The sequence below is a fragment of the Saimiri boliviensis genome, chromosome 2 (genome assembly GCF_048565385.1).
Source record: "Saimiri boliviensis isolate mSaiBol1 chromosome 2, mSaiBol1.pri, whole genome shotgun sequence".
In the NCBI taxonomy this organism is placed as follows: Eukaryota; Metazoa; Chordata; class Mammalia; order Primates; family Cebidae; genus Saimiri; species Saimiri boliviensis.
In genome coordinates this window covers 29062260-29087838 of record NC_133450.1, presented here as the reverse complement: position 1 = coordinate 29087838, position 25579 = coordinate 29062260, and the positions used below count along the sequence as shown (strand labels likewise).

At 45.8% G+C, this 25579-nt stretch overlaps 1 protein-coding gene across 3 annotated transcripts in view; it reads right to left on the bottom strand.

The window, feature by feature from the left end:
* Positions 1-565: 565 nt before the first annotated feature.
* Positions 566-25579, bottom strand: part of AREL1 (apoptosis resistant E3 ubiquitin protein ligase 1) — a 68861-nt gene continuing 43847 nt past the window's right edge. For 2 of the 3 annotated variants that reach the window (XM_010335287.3, XM_010335288.3), the window contains exons 15-20: positions 25439-25564; positions 23234-23363; positions 23088-23146; positions 20325-20414; positions 19730-19905; positions 17049-19653 (exon numbers count right to left, since the gene is read on the bottom strand). In XM_010335287.3, the coding sequence (XP_010333589.1) occupies positions 19551-19653; positions 19730-19905; positions 20325-20414; positions 23088-23146; positions 23234-23363; positions 25439-25564 (684 nt within the window). In that variant the 3' untranslated portion in view covers positions 17049-19550. Of the gene's footprint in view, positions 4758-17048; positions 19654-19729; positions 19906-20324; positions 20415-23087; positions 23147-23233; positions 23364-25438; positions 25565-25579 lie in introns of those variants that run through there. The other variant, XR_012516133.1, reaches the window with a different exon arrangement.

Below are 25579 nucleotides of genomic sequence, written 5' to 3'. Positions count from 1 at the left end.
TGTCCATTTTCCACTGTAGAACCACACCATGGCATCATATGATTCATGTGTTGGTCAATCAAATACCTGTATTGCCTTAGCCACAGTGATCGGGTCAGGCAAGGACACGTGACCTAATCAGCACCACAGAGACTTTTGCAGCTGGGGCTCTTCAGGGTAAAACCAGGGGGCTAAGGGCTGCAGGGCACTGGGGATGTGGCTGAAGAATAAAGCCAGCACCACTGAAGGCAGAGCCAGGAGTGGAGGGAAAAGTCCTGGTGGGTTGTGCAAGCCTCTGAATCAAGAATGGGCCTGAAGTTCATCCCAGGGTCGACTTCTTAGTTACACGAGACAGTAATTCCCTTCCACTACTTGTTAATGGGAGAGCTCTGAGCTTGCTGCAATCCCTCAGAAAGCTGACACCTGAGCAGGCAGCAGGTGCCTGTGCTGAGTCTCTGGTCTTGCCCTAGCACTTCTCAGTTTCCTGACTTGCCCTAACACACACACACCACCACCACCACCACCACCACCACCACCACCACCACCACCACCACCACCACCACCACCACCACCACCACCACCACTGTCCACCTCGGGCCACCCCCTTGAGGAGATTCCTGCCCAGTCCACAGAGCTGGAGTCTCTCCCTCCTGCTCACCTGGCTTCCCTCCCAGACTCTTCTCCCTAAGCCTCTTCTTCCCAGGCAAGTCTGGCTGAATCTTCATCTCTCAGCTTTGCCTCTTGTGGTCCGGCATCCTTCTCTCCAGAGGCCTGAGGGGCTGATGCCTCGTTTGAGATGGCGAGCAGAATGCTACCCCCAACCTCAGGAGTCCCACAGAAGCTTACACCCTGGAGGGTCCCCCTTTTATTACCTAATCTCCGGCCTCTATTGTCTTCCCATAATTCCAGGCCTGAGCAGCTTCAGGGCAGATTCAAGGATGTTGGAGTTCTCTCACCTCTATGTTCTGTTAGAGAGCCACGTCCTGAGAGCAGACAGGGAGAAACCCAACTCCCACTTCCTTTGGGGAGATTTCCATTTCTCTTTTATGAAATCCTAGGGAATTTACCGTTTAAGCCACTTAATGGTACGCTGACTCATGACATTTCTTGTGCTGTTCTCTAACTCCCCTCGAGTTACCTTTCATTCACTAGATGATTTGCCTCTTATTTGCCATAAGCCTAGCATAGTGCTCAGTAAACACTGAATGAAGAAATGAGTGGTTGAATAAACGAATTATCGAATAAGTAGTGAAAACAGTGAGTGAATGAATAGATAAATGAATAGACTAATGAGGAGAGGTAGTAACAGGCCTGGGATGGAGTGGCAGAAGGATCAAAAAACCCTGGAGGGGATAGGTCCTGAGCCCAGGGAGGGGAGGACGGGGCAGCTACCATGGCAGAATGGCAGGAGGGAGACAGATGTCACCAAGTCTCTCAGCCTTGTGTTTACATAAAAAACTGGAGATTGAGCCTCGGTTCTTTTATAGAACCCATTTATTAGCTTTTTAAAAACACATGGCTGGGTGCGGTGGCTCATGCCTGTAATCCCAGCACTTTGGGAGGCCAAGGGGGGTGGATCACTCGAGGTAAGGAATTTGAGACCAGCCTGACCAACATGGTGGAACCCCATCCCTAACAAAAATATTTAAAAAATAGCTAGGCATGGTGGTGCACACCTGTAATCCCAGCTACTCAGGAGGCTGAGGCAGAAGAATCACTTAAACCCAGGAGGTACAGGTGAGCTAAGATCATGCCACTGCAGTCCAGCCTGGGTGACTAAACGAGACTCCATCTCAAGAATAAATAAATAAATGAAACACAAGTGCCATTTTTCCATGGCCATTGCGCATCTTGCAATGACGTGGCCGGTTATGGCTGCTGCGGGCTCTGCCTCAGCACCCCACTTCCCAGATCCAGGAAGGACAAATTGGCCATGCCAACGGCATGCTAGGTACAGCCTCTGGTGAAGGACCTTGTAGGTCCAGTGGACTTGGGGTGCCTCCCAAAGCCCTTCAGCAAAGACTCAAGTCCTCTGGAGGTCAGAGCCGCAGCGCCTCTTTCTTCCCCCCAGAATCCCTTCTCCTTCCTCTGCCATTAACTCTCCATCCTATTCCACACTGGCACTGCCGGGAGCCCTGTGGGGCCTCAGGCAACCCAAGAGAGCTGCAGATGACTCCATGGATTTGCAGCTACACATGAAAAACCACGGTTTGTTTTGAATGGATTGTGGCTCTGGCGAGAAAGCCTTGGGATGTAAATCCGCCATGAGTGGGGTGCAGATGGGAAGCAGATGTGGGATGTGGAAAGACCCTGCTCCAGTGCCTAAGGCCCACCTTGGAGAACACATGCCTTCCACTGAAAAAAGCAGACGGGCAAGACAGTGCTCCAACACTGTGGAAGCCCCAGCTAAGAACCCAGTCTGCTCAGCTGTCACCCTCTCCTTCTTACCATCACTCTAGGCAATGAAGCACTCCTTCTCTTGCACTCTTGGAGGATATGCCTCCTCTCCCTGCCTCCCTCTCCCTCTGTCTTCATGTCACTGCCTGTCTTACTGTCTCTTGCTCTCGGGCATTCTCTGACTCCATGTCTGTCCTTGGTCTGTGCCTCTCCCTCCCTCCCTCCTCCTGGCTGCTGCCCAAGGCCAGTGCCCCTACCCTTCATGCTTGGATAAGTCTGCCAATCAGCTTGAACCCCTGGGGTGAGGAACAGGAAGAACAGTCCAAGGGCAGACGGCAGCCCCAGTTCCATGAAGGAAGGCGATTTCAAGCCAGAGAGGCCTGGGCAGGATGAGGCCAAGAATTTCTCACTTACCCGCAGGGTTGGATATTTAGTCTGGGTTGGGGAGGGCAGGTGGCAACCAGCCTGGAGCTCCCAAGCCTGCAAGAGCAGCTCTGCCCCAGCCCTTATCCAGCTTTAGGTTTCATTCAGTGTGACTTTCTCCCCTTCCTGGCCTGGACCCAGCCCTCTCCAGTACCAGGAAGAAGCCACACAGCTGGGTACCATGGTCACAATTATCCCCAAGGACACGGGCCTAGGTGAAGGGCAGGCAGGACAGGATGGAGCGTGTTTTGTATCCTCCACTGCTCTCCAGAGAGCTAGGAGCAGCCCTTCCCTCTCAACCCCTGCAGGGCCCCAGACAGCCTCCAAAGGCAAATGTGCTTTTTCTTTGGCTTGTATACAGTCTAAATACTTTATCCAATTGATACGGGCTCTATATCCAGTTGTCTTATTTTCCTTTTTGGGTCTGTCCACAGCTCTCTGAGCTCTCAGGCAGGATTTCGGGACCATTTGTGGCACATTCCAGAGGCCACTAGCAATCTCACAAATTAATTCTAAACTTGTACACAGGCTGTGAATGCTATACAACCTTTGGCGGTGGGGCAGGGAGAGGGGAACTGGAGGGACACACCAAAAACCATCCAAAAATAGAATGTTGCCATTCCCAGGAGACTGGAATTGTTTAGAGGACAATTTCACAAATGCTTCTGCAGATGTGAAGAAGGATGCTGTCAGAACGCAGCTGGGACCCATCTCCCTGGCACTCTCGAGTCTCTGCTCAGGGGCTGTCTTCTCTTCCCAGCAGGCACTCATTCCAGGATCCAGGGACCTTGTGGTCCCCAGCACTGGGCAGCACTGAGGGGGTATCACCATGGCACCACACCACAAGGCATGGTCCCAGGAAGCTTGGCATTTAGTTGGAGGCTAAGCTCTTGGTTCTCGGTTCCTTTATGCATTGAGCATCTTTTTCATACATGCCTGACACTGTGTTAGGCAGTGGGTGTGAATGGCGAACAAACCCGACAGGGAGCCTCTGCTTGTGCAGGAAACAGGGTGCCGAGACTTAGAATAATATTCAGGAAGACCAAGGAGAGTACCTTGCAGCTGAGGGAGATCTCAGGCAGGTCACAGCAGCTGCCTCTGGACTTCAGTTTCTTCACCCATAAAATGGATGTGCTAACAGTGCTACTTGGAAGTTTCAATAAGATAATCAATACATGATAACTCCTAGTCATAACAAGCCACTAATGAGGACCAGACAGCCAAAGCAGTTAGCAGCAGACAGGGCAGGAGGATAGCAGATGTGATCAGCGTTCTGCCCACATGTCCTCTGATCCCCGTATCACTTCAGGATACATGGTTCACTCCCAACAGCCCACACCTGGATCTCTTTGTCAGCGGGCTGCTCTTGGGCTGTTGGAACCTGCTCCGGCCACCTGTATGGAGGGGAGGCCAGTGCCCGGGAGGCCACTTCCCTGAGCCCCAACAGGCAGCCCCTGACCAGTGACTGAGTGTGGAGGTAGAAATATCTCCTCCACCTCCGGAGCGCCTGCAGACTGAGCTGCTTACCCTTCATGGCCTTTTGCTTGACATTGTCCTTGCTTGGCCTCCTCTTTCCAGACCCCTTCCTCTACTCCTGGGAAGATTTGGAAGAAATCACCACTTTCACACAAATCTTTGTTTGCTGGGTCTGCTTTTGGGAAAAACATCTTAAGACACTGGGAAATGCCAAGTAAACATTAGGAGGTGTCTCCTAAGCTGTGTGACCCTGTCTTCCTGCAGAGCTGCCCTCGGGCCAAAGCAAGTCCTCCCAAGTTTCTAAGGAATCAGTCACAACAAGATGGCCTTCTAACTCAGGAAATTGGTTCTTCTTGTATTTGAACATGGCAAAGGCCAGCACCATGGGAAGCCGGGATGGCCCCTGCCATGCAGTTCTCGGCTCTCAGTTCAGGAAACTGTCTGAGCTGCTGCCTTCGGGACTGTGTTCTCCCTCCAGGAACCTGCACAAAGAGGCCAAAAAAAGGGCATAAAATTCAGATTTCATTATTGTTATCTTTCTCTATTCCTGGAAACCCCAGCGATCATCCTGAAGCTAATTCTTTAGTATCTCTCTTCCCCTGTCGCACCAGAGGGGAAATGTAGACCGATGGGGCAGAGACTCGCAGGCAGCCAACAGGGCAAATCCACGATGCGGGTCTGGATTATTTGTCTAGACTTTATGATTTTGGGGGTATTTGCCAGCTTTTCAAGTTTTCGGATTTGTTGTGATTTTTTCCTATTTCAAATAAAAATTTCTTTCATACCTAACTTTGTATTATTTAAAAAAAAAAAAAAAAAAAAAAAAAAGGGATCCAGGGCCAGGCACAGTGGCTCACTCCTGTAATTCCAGCACTTTGGGAGGCTGAGGTGAATCATGAGGTCAGGGGTACAGGAGTTCAAGACCAGCCTGGCCAACATGGTGAAACCCCATCTTTACTAAAAATACAAAAAAATTGTTGGGTGTAGTGGCAGGCGCCTGTAATCGCTGCTACTCAGGAGGCTGAGGCAGGAGAATTACTTGAACCCAGGAAGTGGACGTTGCAGTGAGCTGAGATCACACCACTGCACTCCACATGCACGACAGAGTGACACTCTGTCTCAAAAAAAAAGTGGGTGGGGGAGTGGGATTCCAAAATGATGTACGCTTTAGGCAACAGATGACCTCAGTAGGCTTTGACCATCTGAGGAGTGGGAGACTTTTTCACAGACTAGCTTCTGGCTCCACACTTCTTTTATTTATTTATTTATTTATTTATTTTGAGACAGGGTCTCACTCTTGTTGCCCAGGCTGGAGTGCAGTGGTGCAAGCATGGTCAGTGCAGCCTTGACCTCCCAAACTCAGGTGATACTCACACCTTGTGAGTAGCTGGGATTACAGGTGCCTGCCACCGCACCTGGCTAATTTATGTATTTTTTTTGTAAAGACAGAGTTTCACCATGTTGCACAGGCTGGTCTCGGAACTCCTGTGCTCAAGTGATCCACCTGCCTCGGCCTCCCAAACTGCTGGGATTACAGGTGTGAACCACCACACCCCACCTGCTCCATACATTTCACCTCTTGTTTTTCCTCTCCTGTCTTCACACTTCTGGTCCCATATGTGACAGCTGCTGATTTTGCACCTGCCACCATGTCAGGTGAATTGACACAGTGTGTGGTAGAATTATTTCTGGAAGCCATTTATAATCAGGACAGCTAGCAATAAATATATGACATAGATCCATTACATACAACCCAACGGAGTGTTCTCCCAACATAAACAAATGAATATATTTCAGAAGGCCCAACTGAATATATTCCCAAGTCAAATTCTCTTAGTCATACTCCCAAATGCCACAGCCACCTCACCACAGCCTGACATGGAGGTGTGACAGAGAATAAATCAGGGTGGAGACCAACTACAGTTAAATATTTTGGCGAGGAGACACGGTCTTGCTATGTTGCCCAGGCTGAAACGTAGTGGCTATTCATAGCACACTGCAAACTCCTGAGCTCAATGATCCTCCTGCCTCAGCCTCCCAAGTGCTGAGACGATAGGTACATACCACCACACATAGCTATAGTTAATTTTTTTAACCTTAGCAAATGCTATGAAATATGACAAAATAATATACAATGTTGGAAGGAACTCAGGTAGGTGAGGGGCCCTCAGTGAAAGCCCCATTAGTTTCTCAGGAAACTGGCCTCTGGTAGCTGGACTTGCTGTGAAGCTTGGGCACATAATATTTTTTTTTTTTTTTTTTTTTTTGAGACGGAGTTTCGCTCTTGTTACCCAGGCTGGAGTGCAATGGTGCGATCTCGGCTCACCGCAACCTCCGCCTCCTGGGCTCAGGCAATTCTCCCGCCTCAGCCTCCTGAGTAGCTGGGATTACAGGCACACGCCACCACGCCCAGCTAATTTTTTTGTATTTTTAGTAGAGACGGGGTTTCACATGTTGACCAGGATGGTCTCGATCTCTCGACCTCGTGATCCACCCGCCTCGGCCTCCCAAAGTGCTGGGATTACAGGCTTGAGCCACCGTGCCCGGCCTGGGCACATAATATTTTAAGGTCTGTAGGTTTTAGCCACATCCTCTGTGTGTGTGTGTGTGTGTGTGTGTGTGTGTGTGTGTGTGTGTGTGTAAGGGAGGAGGGTGACTCAGAATTGTTCTGGGCTCTTCATTTCCTCAGTGTCCCTCAACCCTGATTCCAAGCCAGGAAGACCCAGGCAAGGCGGAGGAGGGAGAGCACATGGAAACTACGGCCATGGCTGACAGCGAGTCTGGCCTTTGAGGTTGGACTTAATAGCAGGGGACATCAGTATTCCAAAAGCCCAACTGCTCCTCTTCTTTTGTATTTTCCTTATTTTAGTTTAGCCCTTTGATTTTTAAAAGCAGTATTTCTTCTGAAAAAATTCTTGGTTTGTCTTTGCTGAATGGAAGGGCAAAGGAATTCAGCTATACCCAGGTCAGGCCAAGGTCAGTGCCAGGGGACGTGGGAGAGGCAATGGCAGAACCGAGAGGATGTTTTGTGACTTACAAAACACTATTCACATCCATTGTCTCATTTGAGCTTTATGTGCCCTTTGTGGGGTACACTTGTGTATGTCGTTAGAATCACTATTTCCCAGTTAAAGTTAAGAGAGACTAGGCCATTTATGCAAAGTATAGACCTAGAAGTGGCAAGTCAGAAATTGGAACCCAGATCTTCCAAATTCGAATCCACAATATAACCAAAGAAAACTGTGGATGGTGGTTTACTGTTGCTAACTACTGATCTTTTTTTACACTTAACATGTGTCAGACACAGTACTAGCACTTTTCATGAATTCTCTTATTTAATCCTTGCCTCCTCTGGCATGAACCAGGTTTGAAGGATGGGCAGGTAGCAGGGAGGAAGGACAGGATGGGTCTCATTCCTTATAGAACGAGCAAAGGAACGAAGGCAGACATGAGCTTCGATGGTTCAGACCATGTTCACTGAGAGCTGGTGGTGCTTCCCAGCCGCTGTCCTGGGCCTCTGGCCAGTCAGGTAAGCCTCCTGGAAACTTTCATCAGCACACTCTTCTTAGTAAACATGGGCCGTGCCCACGGAAAGTGGGCTCTGGCTCAGCCCTGGAAGCAACAGCTGGGAGAGGCCTGTGGCCTGTCACTACCCATATGGTTGCTACTCTACAAGACAAAGGCCCGCTGCGGTGAGCAGATACGTCAACCAGCTCCCGAGTTACCAGCCAAGTGATGGGCTCGGCCTCAGCACCCAGCTTTGAAGTTCAGTGGGGCTCCTGGATGCCCACAGGTCTTGGCCAGATCTTGCTGTTTAGTAAGTCTCTTCTTCCACTTCCCATCAGGAGCCTGGAGCCTGGCCAACTCCCTGAAGTGTCTCTGCCAGCTTATTTGGACTGGGGGATGGACGGTGCCTCCTACCCTGGAGGGGGAGGTGGAAAATGGACCCTGTGCCCTGAATGGGCAGCAGAAACCTCAGGAGGCACAAGGCGGTAGGACTAGACAGAGAAGTGCTGGCCAGACTGGCTCCCTGGGGTCCCAGAAGTCACAGACCCACACAGTGTCTCCCTGGATTGGAGGATGATCAGAACACTAGCAACTCTCTTACCAGTGTTCTCTGGACTTGACTGTCCTGCCCCTAACCCCACCTCCTTTAAGCTTGCGTGAGAAAATGTGTCAGAACCAATTTGACACCTACACTCATCCACTGAATATGTAATCCAGGGTGACTTACTTCTCTGTGCCTCAGTTTCCTCATCTGTAAGATGGAAATAATGATTGTCTTTGGCTTAGAGAATGATGTGAATATTAAATGAATTAACACAGGCAGAGTGCTTAGAACAGGGCCTGGCACAGAGTAAGCACGCATTAGATGTTGGCTGCTATTATTATTATTACAAGAGTCCTGGGATTACTCCCTTAAGCCCCAGTACTTTCCCCTGGGGTGTTTTCTGTCACTTTCTGTCACTTAAAATGGATTGAGATTTCAGAGCAAGCACTGGAGAAGCTTCTCAGTTCCTCCTAGTGGGCCTGCTGAGAGTGCCGTGACTAACTGCGAGCACCGGCTTGCTGCACCTCTCCAGGCCTCCTCCAGTTCCAGGCTGGTTTCGCTGCTCTGACTCACTGGTCTGTTCGGACTAGCCACAGCTGCTAGCTGGAGAAGCGGTGTTAATAACTCATTAGCACCTCCAGCTGCTCCTTGTGGGCACTAATCACTTCAGCTTGCTCCCTCTGGAGTGACTCTGAGCTGCCTCTGAAAAGCAGGCCATGTGATGGCTCAGACTTCTCCAGCTGGTCCCAATTCCCTCCCTCAGATTGCTACTTTTACCCAGGAAGTGAAACAACTTGACTTGCTGTTTACATTTTGTACACACACACACACACACATACACACACACACACACACACAATTTTTTAATAGGCCAAATTCTTACTCCTTTGGCAGGACCTGAACCCAAACTTGTAAGCAGGTTCTTCCAGAACCTTCCTTTTCGTCCCCAGCCCACACCTGCGGACCTGCCCCTCACCCATGCCACCCACAGTTTGTACAGGAATCAGACAAGAAGGCATGGGCCCGAATTAGAAGCAGATGTTTGGGAAGATGGGTGGGGTTTGGGTGGAGACAATAGGAGGGACGTAGACCCTGCTGGGGCTGCTTGTTGCTCTGACCTACTGCCAAGGCCTAGAAAAATAGAGTGACTGTTCCTGGTTAAATACCCAGCTGTTACTCATGCCAAACTTTCCTGGGCCTCAATCCTCAGAGTCTCTGGCTCTGCTTCCAAAGTTCTCCATATCCTTGTGCCAATCACTATCTTGGCCCCTTCCTCCCTCCATGCCAAGCCCCCAAGACCAGCCATACCCCCAAAAATCAGGACTGGAGTTTTACTCACCCCACCTTCCAAAGCTAAACCACAATGCCATTTTTTAAAAGCTAAACTCAAGGTATGGTCTGACAAAAGAGTTTTTGCTGATTCTGAGTTTGAGTCTACTGCAAGACATGGCTTGGATGACAAGACAGAGTTTTCAAGGTTTAGAAAGATAATGGGTCAGAAATAAACCAGACCACAGTGGAGTATGCAGATGGATGCCTGTCGACTGCACTCACTTTGGAACATCTCCAGAGCTGCACACGAGGCTGCCTGGACCCAACACCATGTTTGTCTACCCTGTGACATAAAATGCTAGATCTGTAGAAGAAGACCCAAGTTTAATTCCATTGTTTTGACTTTTCAAGGAGACACAAGTTGGGATCATCACGAACACGGTTTCAGGGAAATCCCTATGGGAAAGAGAGCCTAAAGGAAGAACTGGTTTTCTTAAGGCAATGGTCTGACCCAAGCCCTATCCAGCTGTGATCCCAGTCAGAAGCTTTGGAGATAAACTTTAAAATCTGCCCAAACCCCAGGGAGGAATAGATGTCAGTGGCTGTACACAACAGAGAGATAACCAGGGACTGTAGTTTCCTGGTTTAGTATTAAGGGAAATTCCACTGAAGCTCAGTGTTTCCAACCATAGTGGTCACAACCAACCAACTTCATGTCTGATCGTAAAACCGATTTGCCTTTTCATGCCTCTAGTTTATCAGAAATGGTATTCCTTTGACTTTCCTCTGTCACACTGAAAACAACCATCGCACAACCCCTTTGATTGCTATTAGCGTTGGAGATACCTCCCTCTCCTCATCTACTCAAGATTCTAATTTCATTCGCTGAGCTGCAGGCTACTGGCCAGTCCCCCATTGCCAAAGTCAACACTTCACGTCTGCTTTGTCTGGAAGAGCAGATTAAAGGGAGAGTGGGCCCTAAGATCACCGAGTCCCCTTTCCCAGCCTGTCCCAGGACGGCCCAGGTGTGCCTATTTATGGCACAATAATGGGCTTGCTCCTTGGGTCTCTTGGTTTGGCATCTATCTTTACAAGAGTTCTTCCTTCTCTGAAAATCAACAGTGAGAGTGATTTCCTTCCCTTTCTGTAGGAAGCTAGACTAATTTCACTTGTAGCAACAGCAACTGTATAATATAAAGTCTCCAAACACTTACAAAGAAATGCTCCCCACCAAGAAAGCAGGAGAAACAATGGAAGGGGGGTGGATGATGGGTTTGGGTGCCCAAGCTTCAGGAGAAGGAAACTATAAGGAAAATAGATTGTTTATATGTCTGTCTCCCAAGATTGTAAGCTGCTCAGAGGCCAGGACCACATTCTATCGTGTGTCCCCAGCTCCCCGCACAGTGCTTGTCACACAGGAAATATCTGCTGAAATGTGGAGATGCACAGAACTGAAGAAGAAAAGAGAGGCTACAAACCCATGGACGGAACAGAAATACCCGACTGGGGAGGGGAAGGGAGGAGGTTAGGAAATGAAATGGCAACTTAGAGCAGGATTGGACGTAGGACACCAAGCACAAAATGATGACACACACATAATCTTCCTCTTGCACAAGAACACAACATTTTGTTTTCAACATAACATAAAAGCCATCAAAGGCTCTCTAGCTGGCTTGCAAATACTCTTAATATCCCTGGCTCTGTTAGTTAATGGGCAAACAGAGGAATGTCTTGGCAACTCCTTCAAGTGGGAGTTCTGAGAAGAGAGGGAACATTGTTGGTCTGCAGAGGATGGGAAGATTCAGAAAAATCCCTTTATGTGCCAATCCATAATGCAGGTGAAGCTGGGGGTGTAGAGAGTGGCTTCACCCAACAGAGGTACAGAAACCCCTGGCCCTGGAGAAGATACTATGTTTACTGTTTCAACAGAAACGTTTCATAGTATCTTCAGAGTTTTGTTTGGGGTGTGTGTAGTCTCCCTTTTAACTCTGGCATCCTTGAAAGTGTTTGCTTCCTCAGTGAGATATCCACCAGGAATTTGGCCTTTGCCAAATGGTGCTGTTTCATATAAGTAGAGTTTAGAGACAAAAGATTTATTCAAATAAGTTTTTTTTTTTTTTGCAAACTTAATTACCAGAGATAAACATCAAGGTATTGTGTAACATATCTGATGTCATTTTTTCATTTGATATCTATTGATTTTCCACCAAAGTAGGGATATGAAAATTTCAGGGTCTTTTTATTCAGTTATATCCTCAAGGGTGTCTTGTATTCTTTATACAGAATTCATTTAAAGTTGAAAGTCACTTCACTCATTAGTTGGTAGTCTAAGGAACTTTCTACATTGCAAAAGATTCTAAAGCCATTACTAATAGCTGTATCTCTTAAAATCTCTCTACCCTGCATGAGTAGGGCCTTTTCCATAAATCCCAAATCCCCAAGTGACTGATAAGTAAGCCAAGGTATGAAGTGTTCATCTGTCACACACAGCGTCACCAAGTGAACATAAGGCAGTCAGCAAGCACAGTGGCCCAGTGCCTGGGCTGTTTCTTAGTCTAAACTAATCTGCTAGAGACAAACCAGAAATGTGGAGTTTGGGCTTCGACACAGAACAGACCCATATTCAAATACAGCTCTACCCCTTTGCTAGCTAAGAAACCTCGGCAGTTACTTACCCTCTCTGTGCCTCAAGTGTGTCTTGTGTAAAATGGAGAAAACAAGCCCTACCTTGCAGGGTCATTGTGAATATGAGACAATAAATACTAAAGCTCCTAGCATATGAGAAAAGCTTAAAAAAAAAAAAAAAAAAGGTAGCTATGATGATTCAGTAATCAGGTGAACTAAGAAAAGTCAAGGGTACTAGGTTGCCTACCATATGACACAGCCCCTCAAATACCTCTTCGGTCCTTAGAGGATCATACAAGGGAGGAAGAGGTCTTTTCTGACTTGGGGTCTTCTTCATGAATGTTTGGGCTAGGTGTCTTGAATGCTCATTCTCTCTGGCCTGCCTGGGCATGGCAAGGTGAAAAAAAGAGTCACCACCTCCTTGGAATTTCTTTTTTTTTTTTTTTTTTTTTTTGAGACGGAGTTTCGCTCTCGTTACCCAGGCTGGAGTGCAATGGCGCGATCTCGGCTCACCGCAACCTCCACCTCCTGGGTTCAGGCAATTCTCCTGCCTCAGGCTCCTGAGTAGCTGGGATTACAGGCACGTGCCACCATGCCCAGCTAATTTTTAGTATTTTTAGTAGAGACGGGGTTTCACCATGTTGACCAGGATGGTCTCGATCTCTTGACCTCGTGATCCACCCGCCTCGGCCTCCCAAAGTGCTGGGATTACAGGCTTGAGCCACCGCGCCCGGCCCCTCCTTGGAATTTCTATGCCAGTCATCTACTCTAGCACTCTCAACCGCCCCCAGATCCGTACAGCCTCCTGCTATAGAAATTACCAGGGCCCTAAGTCATAGTCAGTATAGTATCATATATACTAAACATAAGAAAACTTTTTTCCCAAGAGCTCCATGTTATTAGCCAATTTTCTTAATTGGTTAACAGCATCATTCTGCAGGTCAGGAAACTGATATTAAAAGGTTGTCTTGCCCAAAGTTGAACCATGGGAGTTCAAAATAAAAATATGAACATTTGGCCAGGCCCAATGGCTCCCACTTGTAATCCCAGCACTTTGGGAGGCCAAGGCAGGTGGAATACCTGAGGTCAGGAGTTTGAGGTGAGCTTGGCCAACATGGTGAAACCCCGTCTCTACCAAAAATACAAAAATTAACCCAGTGAGGTGGCATGCGCCTGTAATCCCAGCTACTTGGGAGGCTGAGGCAAGCGAATCGTTTGAACCTGGGAGGTGAAGGTTGCAGTGAGCTGAGATGGCACTGCACTCCAGCCTGGGTAACAGTGAGACGCTGTCAGAAAAAAGAAGAAAAAAAAAAAAAAAAGATTCGAGCCATCAGTTCATGGTTTTCTATCCTGTGAGGATCCCATTCTGTACACTTGATGCCAAAGTGTCCAAGGGCACCTTTTTTGAGAAAACACCCAGTAACATGAGATGCCTATCCTGCAAAGAGTGCTGGAGGCCCAAGGCCCTCTAGTCAGAAACACGGGATACAAGTAAATTCCTGTCAACAGAACAGGCTACCTGGTTGAGGACATAATGAGGTTTATAAAGAAACCTCCTCTCCTACCTCCTTATGTAGTCCAAGACTGACTTCTTCCTAGAGTCACATCTAAAAGATGAACTCCTAAAACCTCACTTGGAAATTTGCCATGTTTGCCAGCTGAACCTGGTGTAAGGCATTCACAGCCATCACAGGCTACAAAAGCCAGGATGACCTGCTTATTATTGGGTATTTCAGGGAAATAGCAACACAGGCCTCATCTGGATAAACCATCCATCATCTCCCTGAAGGGAAGCTACAAGGGGAACTAGATGGGAAGTCCCACTCTGTTCTTGCAAGGTAACTGGATGCTGTAATTCTGTGCTGGTGTGTCTGATCCCTATCCCTAAAGTTACCAACATTGTTACCACCCCGTGTTTAAGAAGCTGCTACTGCTGGCTAGTATTGACAAGCCAGGGCTATACTGTCGGCCTGAATGACCTTGCTAAAGCCACCTCTGATACCATATTGGAAAACCTGCAGATATTATTCCTTGACTTCTGGAAAGAGACTGTATTCTCCACATCGTCCAGGAATTAACTGCCCATCTGGTAGAGACCACACCTGAATTAACTGCAGAGAACCAGGTCCCTGCTGTGGCTATCATAAAATGTTCTTATATAAGCAAAACTAAAGCAAACTGAATCTGGGAGGGAAAAAGGGTTATTTATAGCAAGGTATATCTGAACTTGAGGCAGCACCACTCTATTGTTTACAAACCAAGATCAACATGACCTGCAGATCTCTAAATCCATCCTTTTGTACTCCGAAGAAAAGCTAAAAAACAAAAACAAACGACTAAGCTCTCCAGTAATTTTGGGATAGCTTTCTGATAGGTGGTGTGCAGACTCAGTATCCTGAGTCAGAAATACTAGACTATTCCACTTTTTGAGACATTTTAGTGCTGAGTCATTTTCAATACTACTACTCATATATGATACTCAAGAATTTCGAGCTGACCAGCCCACAATACCTGTTTAGGGTATAAAAGCAAAGGAGTATCCAATTTGGAGTATCTAGGGGAAAATCTTTATAGGGGAAAATCTTTACAGAAATAAGATATCTTATAGCCTTAGAACGATTACTCAGATTCAGTATCAGGAATCTAGACTAGACTCTACAGAGCAATGGTGGTCTCAGAAGACTTTTCAAACCAATTATGAGGTCTATAAATCACTATGGAGAAACTGACCTTAGCGTCTTACCATGACACACATGGGCTCTTTTTGCTCCTCTCCACTATTGTTAGGACAGGCTGTTTGAAAAGGGGCTTGGTGAAATAATTACCGTAAGTCAGGACAGTAGTTGTGTTATCTTTAGAGGGATGGGATGAGAGTGTGCTCTGCAATGTTTGATTTCTTGACCCAGATGGTGGCTACCTGTGCATTTCCTTTATAATTATTCATATTATATACCTTTTATATATACCTTGCATCTCAAAATAGAAAAGGAATGTTAGTATCCTGTAATACTTTTACTATTCCACATATCTGGAACTGGTTTATTATGCTTGAGTCTATGTGAAGCTAGAGTAGAGGGAAGGAGCCCTTGGGGTTCAGGCCACTTGCTGAACCTCTATTGTGGTCCTGAGAGAAGTGTGGCTGGACAGAGGTTTGAAAGCTCTATCTACAATGACTCAGAGGCAACCGGGTACAAGAGGCTGAAGCTAGTATTTATGGAGTCATAAGAATGACTTGATGGGCTAAAAATCACTCAATGATCACTGTTCATAGTGACCTATTCAAAGACATAACAGCAACTGTATAAGATTCAGGACTATAAATAACCTTAAAATGTATAGTTAGGAGGATATATTTTAAAGATCTTGTTTTTTAAGAGACAGTGTCTTAGCCAGGCACAGTAGCTCATGCTTCTAATCCCAGCACTTTGGGAGGCTGAGGTGGGTGGATCACTTGAGCTCAGGAGTTCAAGATTAGCCTGGGAAACATGGCAAGACCCCATCCTTACAAATAAATAAATAAGTAAATAAGGAATGAAAGAAAGGAGACAGACAGTATCTGGCTCTGTCACCCAGGCTAGAGCACAGTGACACAGTCATAGCTCACTGTAGCCTCAAACTCCTGGGCTTAAGTCACGCTCCTGCCTTGCAACCTTCCAAAGTGTTGGGATTATAGGTATGAGCCACTGCGCCTGGCCCTTTAAGACCTCTCACGGCACTCAGGAGCTTGATGGGGTAAGAGGAGAATGCCCTCAGTTTAGGGTGGGGGCAAGAATTTATTTTGTTTTATAATTCAAAAGGGATTTTTTTTTTTTTCAATTTTCAAGATTGGGAACCAATATATAAGACTTCATAATTACTCCCCCAAGAAAGTCAGGGTCCTTAATACTTTTCCATCTAGGCCCAAATCAGAGGTCTGTTTTTTTTTTCTCTTCCAAGCTTACCTTTGTAAGCCGAAAAGAATCAGTAAAACTTGCCACCAACAAACTTTTTAGGAGCAGTATTTTAGTTTGCCACTCCCAAAGGCCTTGTGGGTGAGGGAGATGCTGGGAGATAAATGTGTGCTTATACGAAAATCAAAAAGACTATTCATCAAAATGTTAATGGTGATTACCTCTGGATAGCAACTTACCTACTTCCCTTGTACTTTTTTTTTTTTTTTTTTTTTTTTTTTTGAGACGGAGTTTCGCTCTTGTTACCCAGGCTGGAGTGCAATGGCGCAATCTCGGCTCACCGCAACCTCCGCCTCCCGGGTTCAGGCAATTCTCCTGCCTCAGCCTCCTGAGTAGCTGGGATTACAGACACGCGCCACCATGCCCAGCTAATTTTTTTTTTGTATTTTTAGTAGAGACGGGGTTTCACCATGTTGACCAGGATGGTCTCGATCTCTCGACCTCGTGATCCACCCGCCTCGGCCTCCCAAAGTGCTGGGATTACAAGCTTGAGCCTCCGCGCCCGGCCCTTGTACTTTTTCTTATTTCCACATTTTCTACATCAAATTTCTTAGGTAGCAAAACAACAACGAATTAATGTTTAAAGACTGATTAACTGGTTTCTTCTTCAGAAGCTGAGTATAAACACTTGTCCTCATCTCCCCATGACCCATGACTGAAAGAAAGCACAGTGGCCCTGCCTGGCACCATGGACAGCACTAAGGGAAGCATGCAAGGGCAAGGGTGGGACAGTCCAGGACTCCAGGTGTACACTCTACCTTGAGCAGACCAATTCAGGAGGAATTACTGGGGAAATGCAGAATCGTTTCCAAGTCATTTCCCACCCTACCTTCCAGTCAAGCCATTCATCTCCACTTAAAGCAGTCACTCACTCCTTCTTTTAAACATTTATTTATTTACTGTACAAAATATTTACATCATCAGCTGCAACTGCCTGGCCCTTTCATCTGGCCTGACGAATCTGCAGCAGGGCTTGGTCTCTGCCAATTTTCCAGAAACATGCTGACACTCTCCTAGGTATTCACTCATGTCTGGTCTCCTTCAAAGACACTAAAAGGCCAGAAGGGTAGCTGGCCCCCCAAGTACCTGGGTCACAAGGACATAAATAAAAGAACTGGCCAAAATAAGAAACACTAATAGAAAATTGCCCAAGAAATAACACACTCTCGTCTCTTTGACATATCGTACCTTTTCCCCACACTGGCTAGTATGAAAGCAGGACTAGGAAAAAAAGGTAAAAGGAAAGGCCCAAGAGAGCAAAGATACTTTTGAATAGAGTTAGGACAGAGAGAGTAAACCAGAAGAACAGAAAACCACAACAAGTACCAAAGAATTTTGTTTAACAAAGACTGGTGCCTAAGGACCACCACAGGGAGGGAGCTGCCCCAGTTGGGTTGCAATGGTGCCTAGGATGCTCTGAAAAAGTGCTATGACTAGAGCTTAAAATGACAAATCTAGCCAAGACAATCAACTCAATCTCCAGCATCAGTCTCTGGACGGCTGCCGGAGGGGAGAATTCAAAAAAGCGACTGCCAAAAACAGCAGAACAGCCCATGTACCCGCAGCTGGAAACACCTTTTTTTTCTGGGCCCAAGGGGCAGCATCATGTTTCCCAGGGTGATGATAAACTTTCCTGTACATATCCCATGGGAAAAAATTTGGGCAAGCAGCAGCACCTTGTCCTGGTCCCTGAGGAGAGCAGTGACCATGCGGCATGGAGGATCCTGGGGTAGAGAGACCCTGATGCTGGATCCCAGAGCCCAAGGATGAGTGAGGTCAGCACCCATGTGCCAAGAAAGGACAAATGATGACTGCAAAAGAGTGAGGTCAGGCAGGAACTGCAGCAGCTCAGGAGGGCTTATTCCTCATGATCCCTGGGAACAGGAGGGCTCAGACATGCTTCCAGGAGGCCAAGGCATTGCCAAAGTCCTGCCTTGTCTCAGGACTCTGTGTACTTGCTGGTTTTGGCATAAAGATGGCTTGTAATATTCTCAGAGTTGACTGCCCCATTGGGAATAGTAGCTTGCAGCAAAGCCTTCTTAAAAACACAAATTTGGGAAGTTAATGATATTTTGAATCTTGAAATTGTTTTCAATCAAACAGTAATGAGAAAGGATGTTGTCATCTTCCAAGAGACAGCAGCAGGTACTCTTCAATCATCATTCAACAGTGAACCTACTCAGCCTCCTCCCTCCTTAGTTCTCCTTCCTGGTAACTGACGAAGCAAAAGGGAGTATTGGGGTTGACTGGGCGTTTACTGTGTAGCGTATCACTTCCATGTTCATCCCTAGTGTCCTGACCCCAAGGACCTGTGATAAGCAGGTCAACTCCTAGTCCCTGTTACTTTGTCTTAGTGCTGCCAGAGAACACCAAGCACAGAGAGAATCAGGAATTGCTGGCATACTATGCTTACTGTTCTAATCCTTTGCTACAAAATTTTCTTCAGTAGAATGGTAGAGAATCCCCCAGCTTGAAGCAAACTACATAATGTGGAAGTCAGGGGCCCAAGCTGGCCATACTTCAGTGCAAAGTATGAACTCAGGGAAAAGCATCAGTAGTCTCCAAGCCAGCCATGTGCCCAGGCATGCCCTATAATCTGAAGAGAGTCATATTGAGCACTGGAGGCTACAGCTCAGCTATCCTTCATATTCTTCAGTCTATTTGCTTTTTTCACTGGATACAATTCAAGAAAAAGCTTAGAGAGTTCTTTGTGGATTAATAATCATTTCCAGAAATGCCTGAAGGGAAAGTGCTTTTTCCAGTTTTGAACCACACACACAAAAAGATCCTTTTGTTCTATCAGTCCTCATCAGAGGCTCTCCAGTGCCACGGCCTATGCCTACCATTGTGCAGGGGCTGCTCCTACGGGCCACCTCCTGTCTGTCTTTCTCTCCTGGCTCCTGATGAGAAGAGGCAATCACCCCACCCATGAGAAGAATTCAAGTACCAGTCTGGTCAAGTAGTAAGGGCCAAAGAAGGTGTCTCTAAGGAGTAACAGCAGAGGGAGTTTTGGAGCAGAGTGTGGATTTAAGGCTCTCCACACCAGTTTCCCAACAGGGCTGAGCCCCGTGTGCCATCTCCCTCAGCTACTGAGATCTTCAAAGGACCAAATAAATGACAGCAGCGTGGTCCTCTTCTCATGACTGAATGAAGAGCTCAGTTTACATACCATGCCAACGTGGCCTGTGGTGAATAGGGGCAGGGAGCAGGTGAAGTAAAGACAAGGCTTGTAGGTGACAAAATCCTCCAGACACAGTGGGGCATGCGGCATCTTCTGGCTGATGGTTATGTATGTTAGGATCAGTGGTTATGATGTCTGTAACTTGTACCCAGATGCTCCAGAGAGCACAGGAGCCAAGTGGATGGCAGGAGAGTGGTCAGAGCATGCCAAAGCCCTCACAACCCTCGCTGATGGCCAGCTGCAGCATCCTGTGCACCTCTTCATAGGAGTCATATGTAGGGAGGCACAGCTGGTTAAAACTGGAAGGGCAAGAGAGAAGTGATTAACTCATACCATCAAAAACACTGGGCATGCCTCAGGCGGGCAGATACCTACCACGTGTGTGCAGTAGGCAGCGTGCTATGGGTCGGGGCGGCAATAATCTGAAATGAGGGACAGAGGGCAGCAAAGCCTCCAGGTGGTAGCTGAGAGGAGCCTGTTGTGAACTGAAGTAGCCGAGCCAACTCTTCCTGGGTCAGACTGGAAACCACAGTCCAAAACCACCTCATGACCTGGCAGGGAGAGCACAAGGCTGGGATCACACACGGTAAATGGCCTAGGATTAGATCCCTGGGGAAGGAACAAAATACACTGAAGTGGGGCTGTGCCCCAGTTACAGTTCCATGAGGACACATGGTAACAACAGTCAGAATTGACAATTACTTTAAGAATGTACATTGTCGCACAATTAGGAGGGTAGTCGCTATTGGTTCTCTTTCTTTGCGTTTCCAATTTACTATTCCTGTGGCAGTCAGCATGACAGCCCTTAGAGATCAGGGCTCCCTTCTGTCTGGTCAACCACCTATCTTTCCCCATCATCACTTTTCCCCAGAAAACATGTCAACTGCTTTGACTTCTCTACTTTTTTCTTCTGAAACTTTTTCCATATAACACGGTACAAATCCAACTGAAAGAAGTTTGGTCCATTTACCTTTTCTCTGAAATGCCATGAGCCACCAACAACCACTGCATGGGCTTTGAAGTCAGACACACTGATGTCTCCAGTCCCACACATCAGCAGCTGGAGAAAGATGGGAAGGTGTTACTAAGACAGTCAGAAGGACAAAGACCACTATAAGGTCAAAACTACCTAAGTTAACATGCAAAGTGCAGAATAAAGAAAACAAGTACCAGGAAAAAGACAGAAGGTGAGGTCGTAATACCAGAATACTGCTTTAGGAAAATCAGTCACATACAATAGGGCAATAGTTGCTAACCACTGGGTTAAAAAAAAAAAAAATGACATGGCTTTTAAAATATATATTTATATAAATATTTGTGGCCCTAACTCAGACCTCTAAATCTGAATCTCTAGAATGGGTTATGAGCTTGTACAGGAAGAAAAAATTGCTGCAACCTCCACCTCACATGTTCAAGCAATTCTCCTGCCTCAGCCTCCAGAGTAGCTGGGATTACAGGCGAGGTATTTCTGATGAACACCCTAACTAAGAACTGCTGCTATGGATTATTTTTAATTGAAACAAAGGACCAAAAAAAAAAAAAAACTCAACACACACAAAAACTAATTGTTTCCTGACAGTCTGCTCTAAACTCAGTCTGCGAATATCAGGGAGAAAAGGCAAGCTGTTTCTGCAAAAACCCCAGTAGCATTTATTAATTTGTCGGATGGCCTTTCCTTCCTCCTAGGATGCATTCTTCTTTTGTGGATTGAACTTTTACTACCTTCCCTTCAGCTCTGCCTCTACTTGATCAGATAAATTTAAAAGTATGCCAGAAAATGAGAACATTAATGACATCAGAGCCCTAAACATCTTGTTGATGTCCTAATTTGGTTCAGGATCCAGAATGTTACTTACCAGACTGCAAGTACTCATCCAATAGCTATAAAGAATAATATATCCTAACCAAGAGACAAGAAAAGCCCAAACTAAGCCTGAGAAGCCTTGGCTCCTTCAAAAAGAACTTGCTAAACTGATGAGAAACTAAAAGCAGAAAGTGGAACAACTGTAAGAGACCATGTCCTTCCTTTCTACTCATTTTTACAAACTTGAAAATGCTTTGCTTCAAGATAAAACAAAATTTACCAGTAGCTATTCCTCAGCCCAAAAAATAACAACATTAGGTAACAGGTTTATCAGAAACTTTAGGCTGAGACATGAGAGTTCATTTTGTTTGAATTTCATATGCGAAGATATAAAACATGAACATTACAGAGGATTTTGATTCTTATTCTTTAATCTACTTCAGTTAATAGAAATAAGTATTGGGCAAGACCACCTAAAACTACTTCTCCCCCCAGCCCACCATTTTAAAAGCAAAAATTCCTCCCTAAAGAAACAGTTTGCAGAAACACACTCCTCATAAAAACTATGGGAAGTTAGAACTGCACCATCTTGTACAGATGTCTCATCTGTGAGCAGCAGGCCACAACAAACTGATGTTATTCTTTGCCCACACCTGTGTGGACTTCAATTCTGCTCATTATAGAATGGTATTTACCATCTTAGAGCCATTTTTTGGTTGTTACAGGATCTGAAATACGAATAAATTTACCATATAAATAAAAATATATACTATATCGTGTTGCAGTCTAATGCTTTGAAATGTGATCACATCTTTTAGTTTGTTTCCTTCATTTCATTACAATGTAGCCCATGAGGGATGGAATTTTGTTATTCGTTACTCTCTCTGCAGTGTCTCAAAATACATGACAGGCCGGGCGCGGTGGCTCAAGCCTGTAATCCCAGCACTTTGGGAGGCCGAGGCGGGTGGATCACGAGGTTGAGAGATCGAGACCATCCTGGTCAACATGGTGAAACCCCGTCTCTACTAAAAATACAAAAAACTAGCTGGGCGTGGTGGCGCGTGCCTGTAATCCCAGCTACTTAGGAGGCTGAGGCAGGAGAATTGCCTGAGCCCAGGAGGCGGAGGTTGCGGTGAGCCGAGATCGCGCCATTGCACTCCAGCCTGGGTAACAAGAGTGAAACTCTGTCTCAAAAAAAAAAAAAAAAAAAAAAAAAGACACATAGGAAGCACTCAATATATACCTGAAAACACAAATTATATTATTCCCTTAAATGTCATAGGATTTTATAAAGACTGTACATGATATTAACATTCTTTACTACTCAATGTTTTTTTTTTTTTGAGATGGGAGTCTCACTCTGCTATCCAGGCTGGAGGATAGTGGCGAGATCTTGGCTCACTGCAACCTCCGCCTTCTGGGTTCAAGTGATTCTCCTGCCTCAGCCTCCCAAGTAGCTGAGATTACAAGTGTGCATCACCACGCTCAGCTGATTTTTGTATTTTCAGTGGAGAGAGGGTTTCGCCATGTTTGCCAGGCTGGTCTCGAACTCTTGACCTCAGGTGATCCACCCGCCTCAGCCTCCCAAAGTGCTGGGATTACAGGCATGAGCCACCATGCCTAGCCTCAATAATACTGATCAATAAATGAGTATTAATCATGACTTCATAAATAATGAGCTACTTGTAACCTTCTTTTATTGATTGATTTTTCCCTTAAGCTAATGTCTCTGTACTATTTGCTACTAATTTTCACATTCTAATTTTTTAAAGGCTGAAAGGTCAGTAAATGGAGAATGACAAAAATGAAACCATCTCTTGTATAAATGGCTTTCCAGCTGCATCTCATAAGAGAAGGTGCAACAAGCTGCTTCCTGTAAGGTGCAAAAATGCCAAGTTAAGAATGGGAGTTTGAATTGCAAGCACTTACCTCAAGCTCGTTCTCATCAAAAATAGCCAAAAGGTTCTCAGGGACCAATTCATTGAGGCCTGAAACAAAGTAGGGAAGTTAAAGTCATACCCACACGATGGATACATGTATTTTAACTTCAAGGCCAAGAACCGACATGATCCCACCTTTTAGGAAGTGTTCCACCTCCTCTTTCACTTGACTGGCCAGCCGATACTGGGCCAGCAAATTTAAATAGAAGATTTTATTTGCATTGGTGACTGGAGTTTGAGCTCCACCTGTCATGAGTTCTACAACCTGTAACAGGAGGCAAAAGACAGACAAGGAGAGGCTGTGGAGGGAAGTTTATAAGATGACATCTGCCTGGATGTTTACAGACACAGCATCCCTGACCTGCATCACTATCAGTCACAAGTTTCTGCTGTGCATTCAGCTTTTCAACACACTTGGTTTAATTTAGTTCCTAAGTTTCAGGGTTCCTATCACTATTGCTGTACTATTGGCCACTATTTCTGAAATGGGTGTCTGGGTAAGGTCTTCTCGGACTCACTCAGTCAAGTAGTAGTGATGCAACAGGAAGATATTATGGCTCCTTCTTAGCACTGTTTTAATCTATGATCCCAAATCAAACCAATACTTCTCTAAGCAACCAAGAATAAACAAAGTCAGATAAGCAGTAAAGAAGTCTTTTTATGTCTCAGAAATTCCGAGATAAGAACAATTATTCCCACACATTCTTTTATCTCTAATGTGAGTCAATAGAACAAGCCACCATTTGGAACTTGAAGATCCTGGATCCTAATATCAGCCCTGATGCTAGCTTGCTACAAACCTTTGGTTAATTGCCCCTCCAGACCTTAGGGGCAATTATTTGGCCCTAATTCCCCTATCTGCAAAGAAAACGCTGAAGAAGCTATATGACTTTCAAACAGAATTAGTATCCCCCAATAAACTCCTGAGGGAACTCTGAAGGAGCCCTGAAGCACAGCTTAAAACCACCATCCAGAAATATTGGTATAGAGTGACCAAGGTTGTCTCCACAGGTGAATGAAGTTACAAGATCAGATCTTAAGACAACAGCAGCATGGTAGCAATAGCATCCTACTCCACAGCAGGGATTCTCAATGGATCTAAAATTGTGAAACTTTTTTCTGTTGGTATGTACAACCCTGGATCTTTTATTAATGTAAGCATTTCCAGCTGGGAGCCTAAGCAGTAAATTATTAAGATTTAGTGTTCATGTTAAACACAATTAAAATGAGTACTACCCTTGGGCCTGAGGACCCTAATTCAGTGTCCTATTGACTCTAGCTGCCTTATCATGTCAGCTCAGGAAGTCAGGTCTAATCCCATGCGTACAAAGGGAGACAGCTGGGAATCCCATAATTTTCAGAAGGATATCTGATTATCAGCAGAGAGGTACCAGTGGTTACAATTTTTCAAGCATTCCTATTCTGCTTTCAATTTTAAATTTACTGCAACTTAAGGTTTATCATTATCATTTGATACTGTTTAGTGCCAATATGTAAATAGAAGCACATGCATCAGAGACATCTCTGGCCCACCATTTTCTGTTTTTTTTTTCCCCCATCATTTTCTAATAAAAAGTTTTGGTTTTATTAATTTATTTTGAGACAGGGTTTTGCTGTGTCACCTTGGCCAGAGTGCAGTGATGCACTCTGCTCACTGCAGCCTTGACCTCCTGGGCTTATGCGATCTTCCTGCCTCAGCACCCACTTCCTCCCACACACCCCCAGTAGCTAGGACCACAGACATAAGCCACCATACCCAGCTAGATTTTTGTAAAGACAGGGTCTTGCCAAAGTTGCCCAGGCTGGTCTTGAACTCCTGGTCTCAAGCTGTCCTCCTGCCTCAGCCTCTCAAAGTGTTGAAGGCCATGAGCCACTGTGCCCAGCCAAAAAGTTTAGAAATATACAGGCACCGTGTTAAAATAGGAATCACCTACATCGCTACTGCAAATGTTGGCACAGACACTGCCATCTCTTCCAAATCTGCATGTACAGTAACACTTCATTATCATTCAGTTATTTTTCAACTGGAAGTTAGGACTCGGTGGGACACATGGAGATATGTGTCTTTTGCTTCACTCAAATAGGCTGAGATGATAAAGCATGGGATGCAATGTCCTAAAGCTGTGCGGTCTGATACAGAGGCTGCTAGCCAAGTATAGTTATGTAAGTATAAATTAATTAAAATGAGAAGTTCAGTTGTTATGTCACTCACATTTTGGGTGCTTAACAGACAACACAAATATGGAACATTTCCACCACTGCAGAAAGCTCTCTTAGACAGTCTCGCTCTACAGGAAACTAGAGAACACGGGACCCAGAGGCTTTGTTCCTCTTTCTCACCTTATCCAATTGACCTGATTTATTATATTTCTCTTCTGCAAAGACCAGCTCCATCTCACTCATGTCATTGTTGAGGATAAAACAAACTTTAGATTTGTAGAATTCTGGGTCATCTGTTTCAAAGTACTGAGGAGGTAGAAA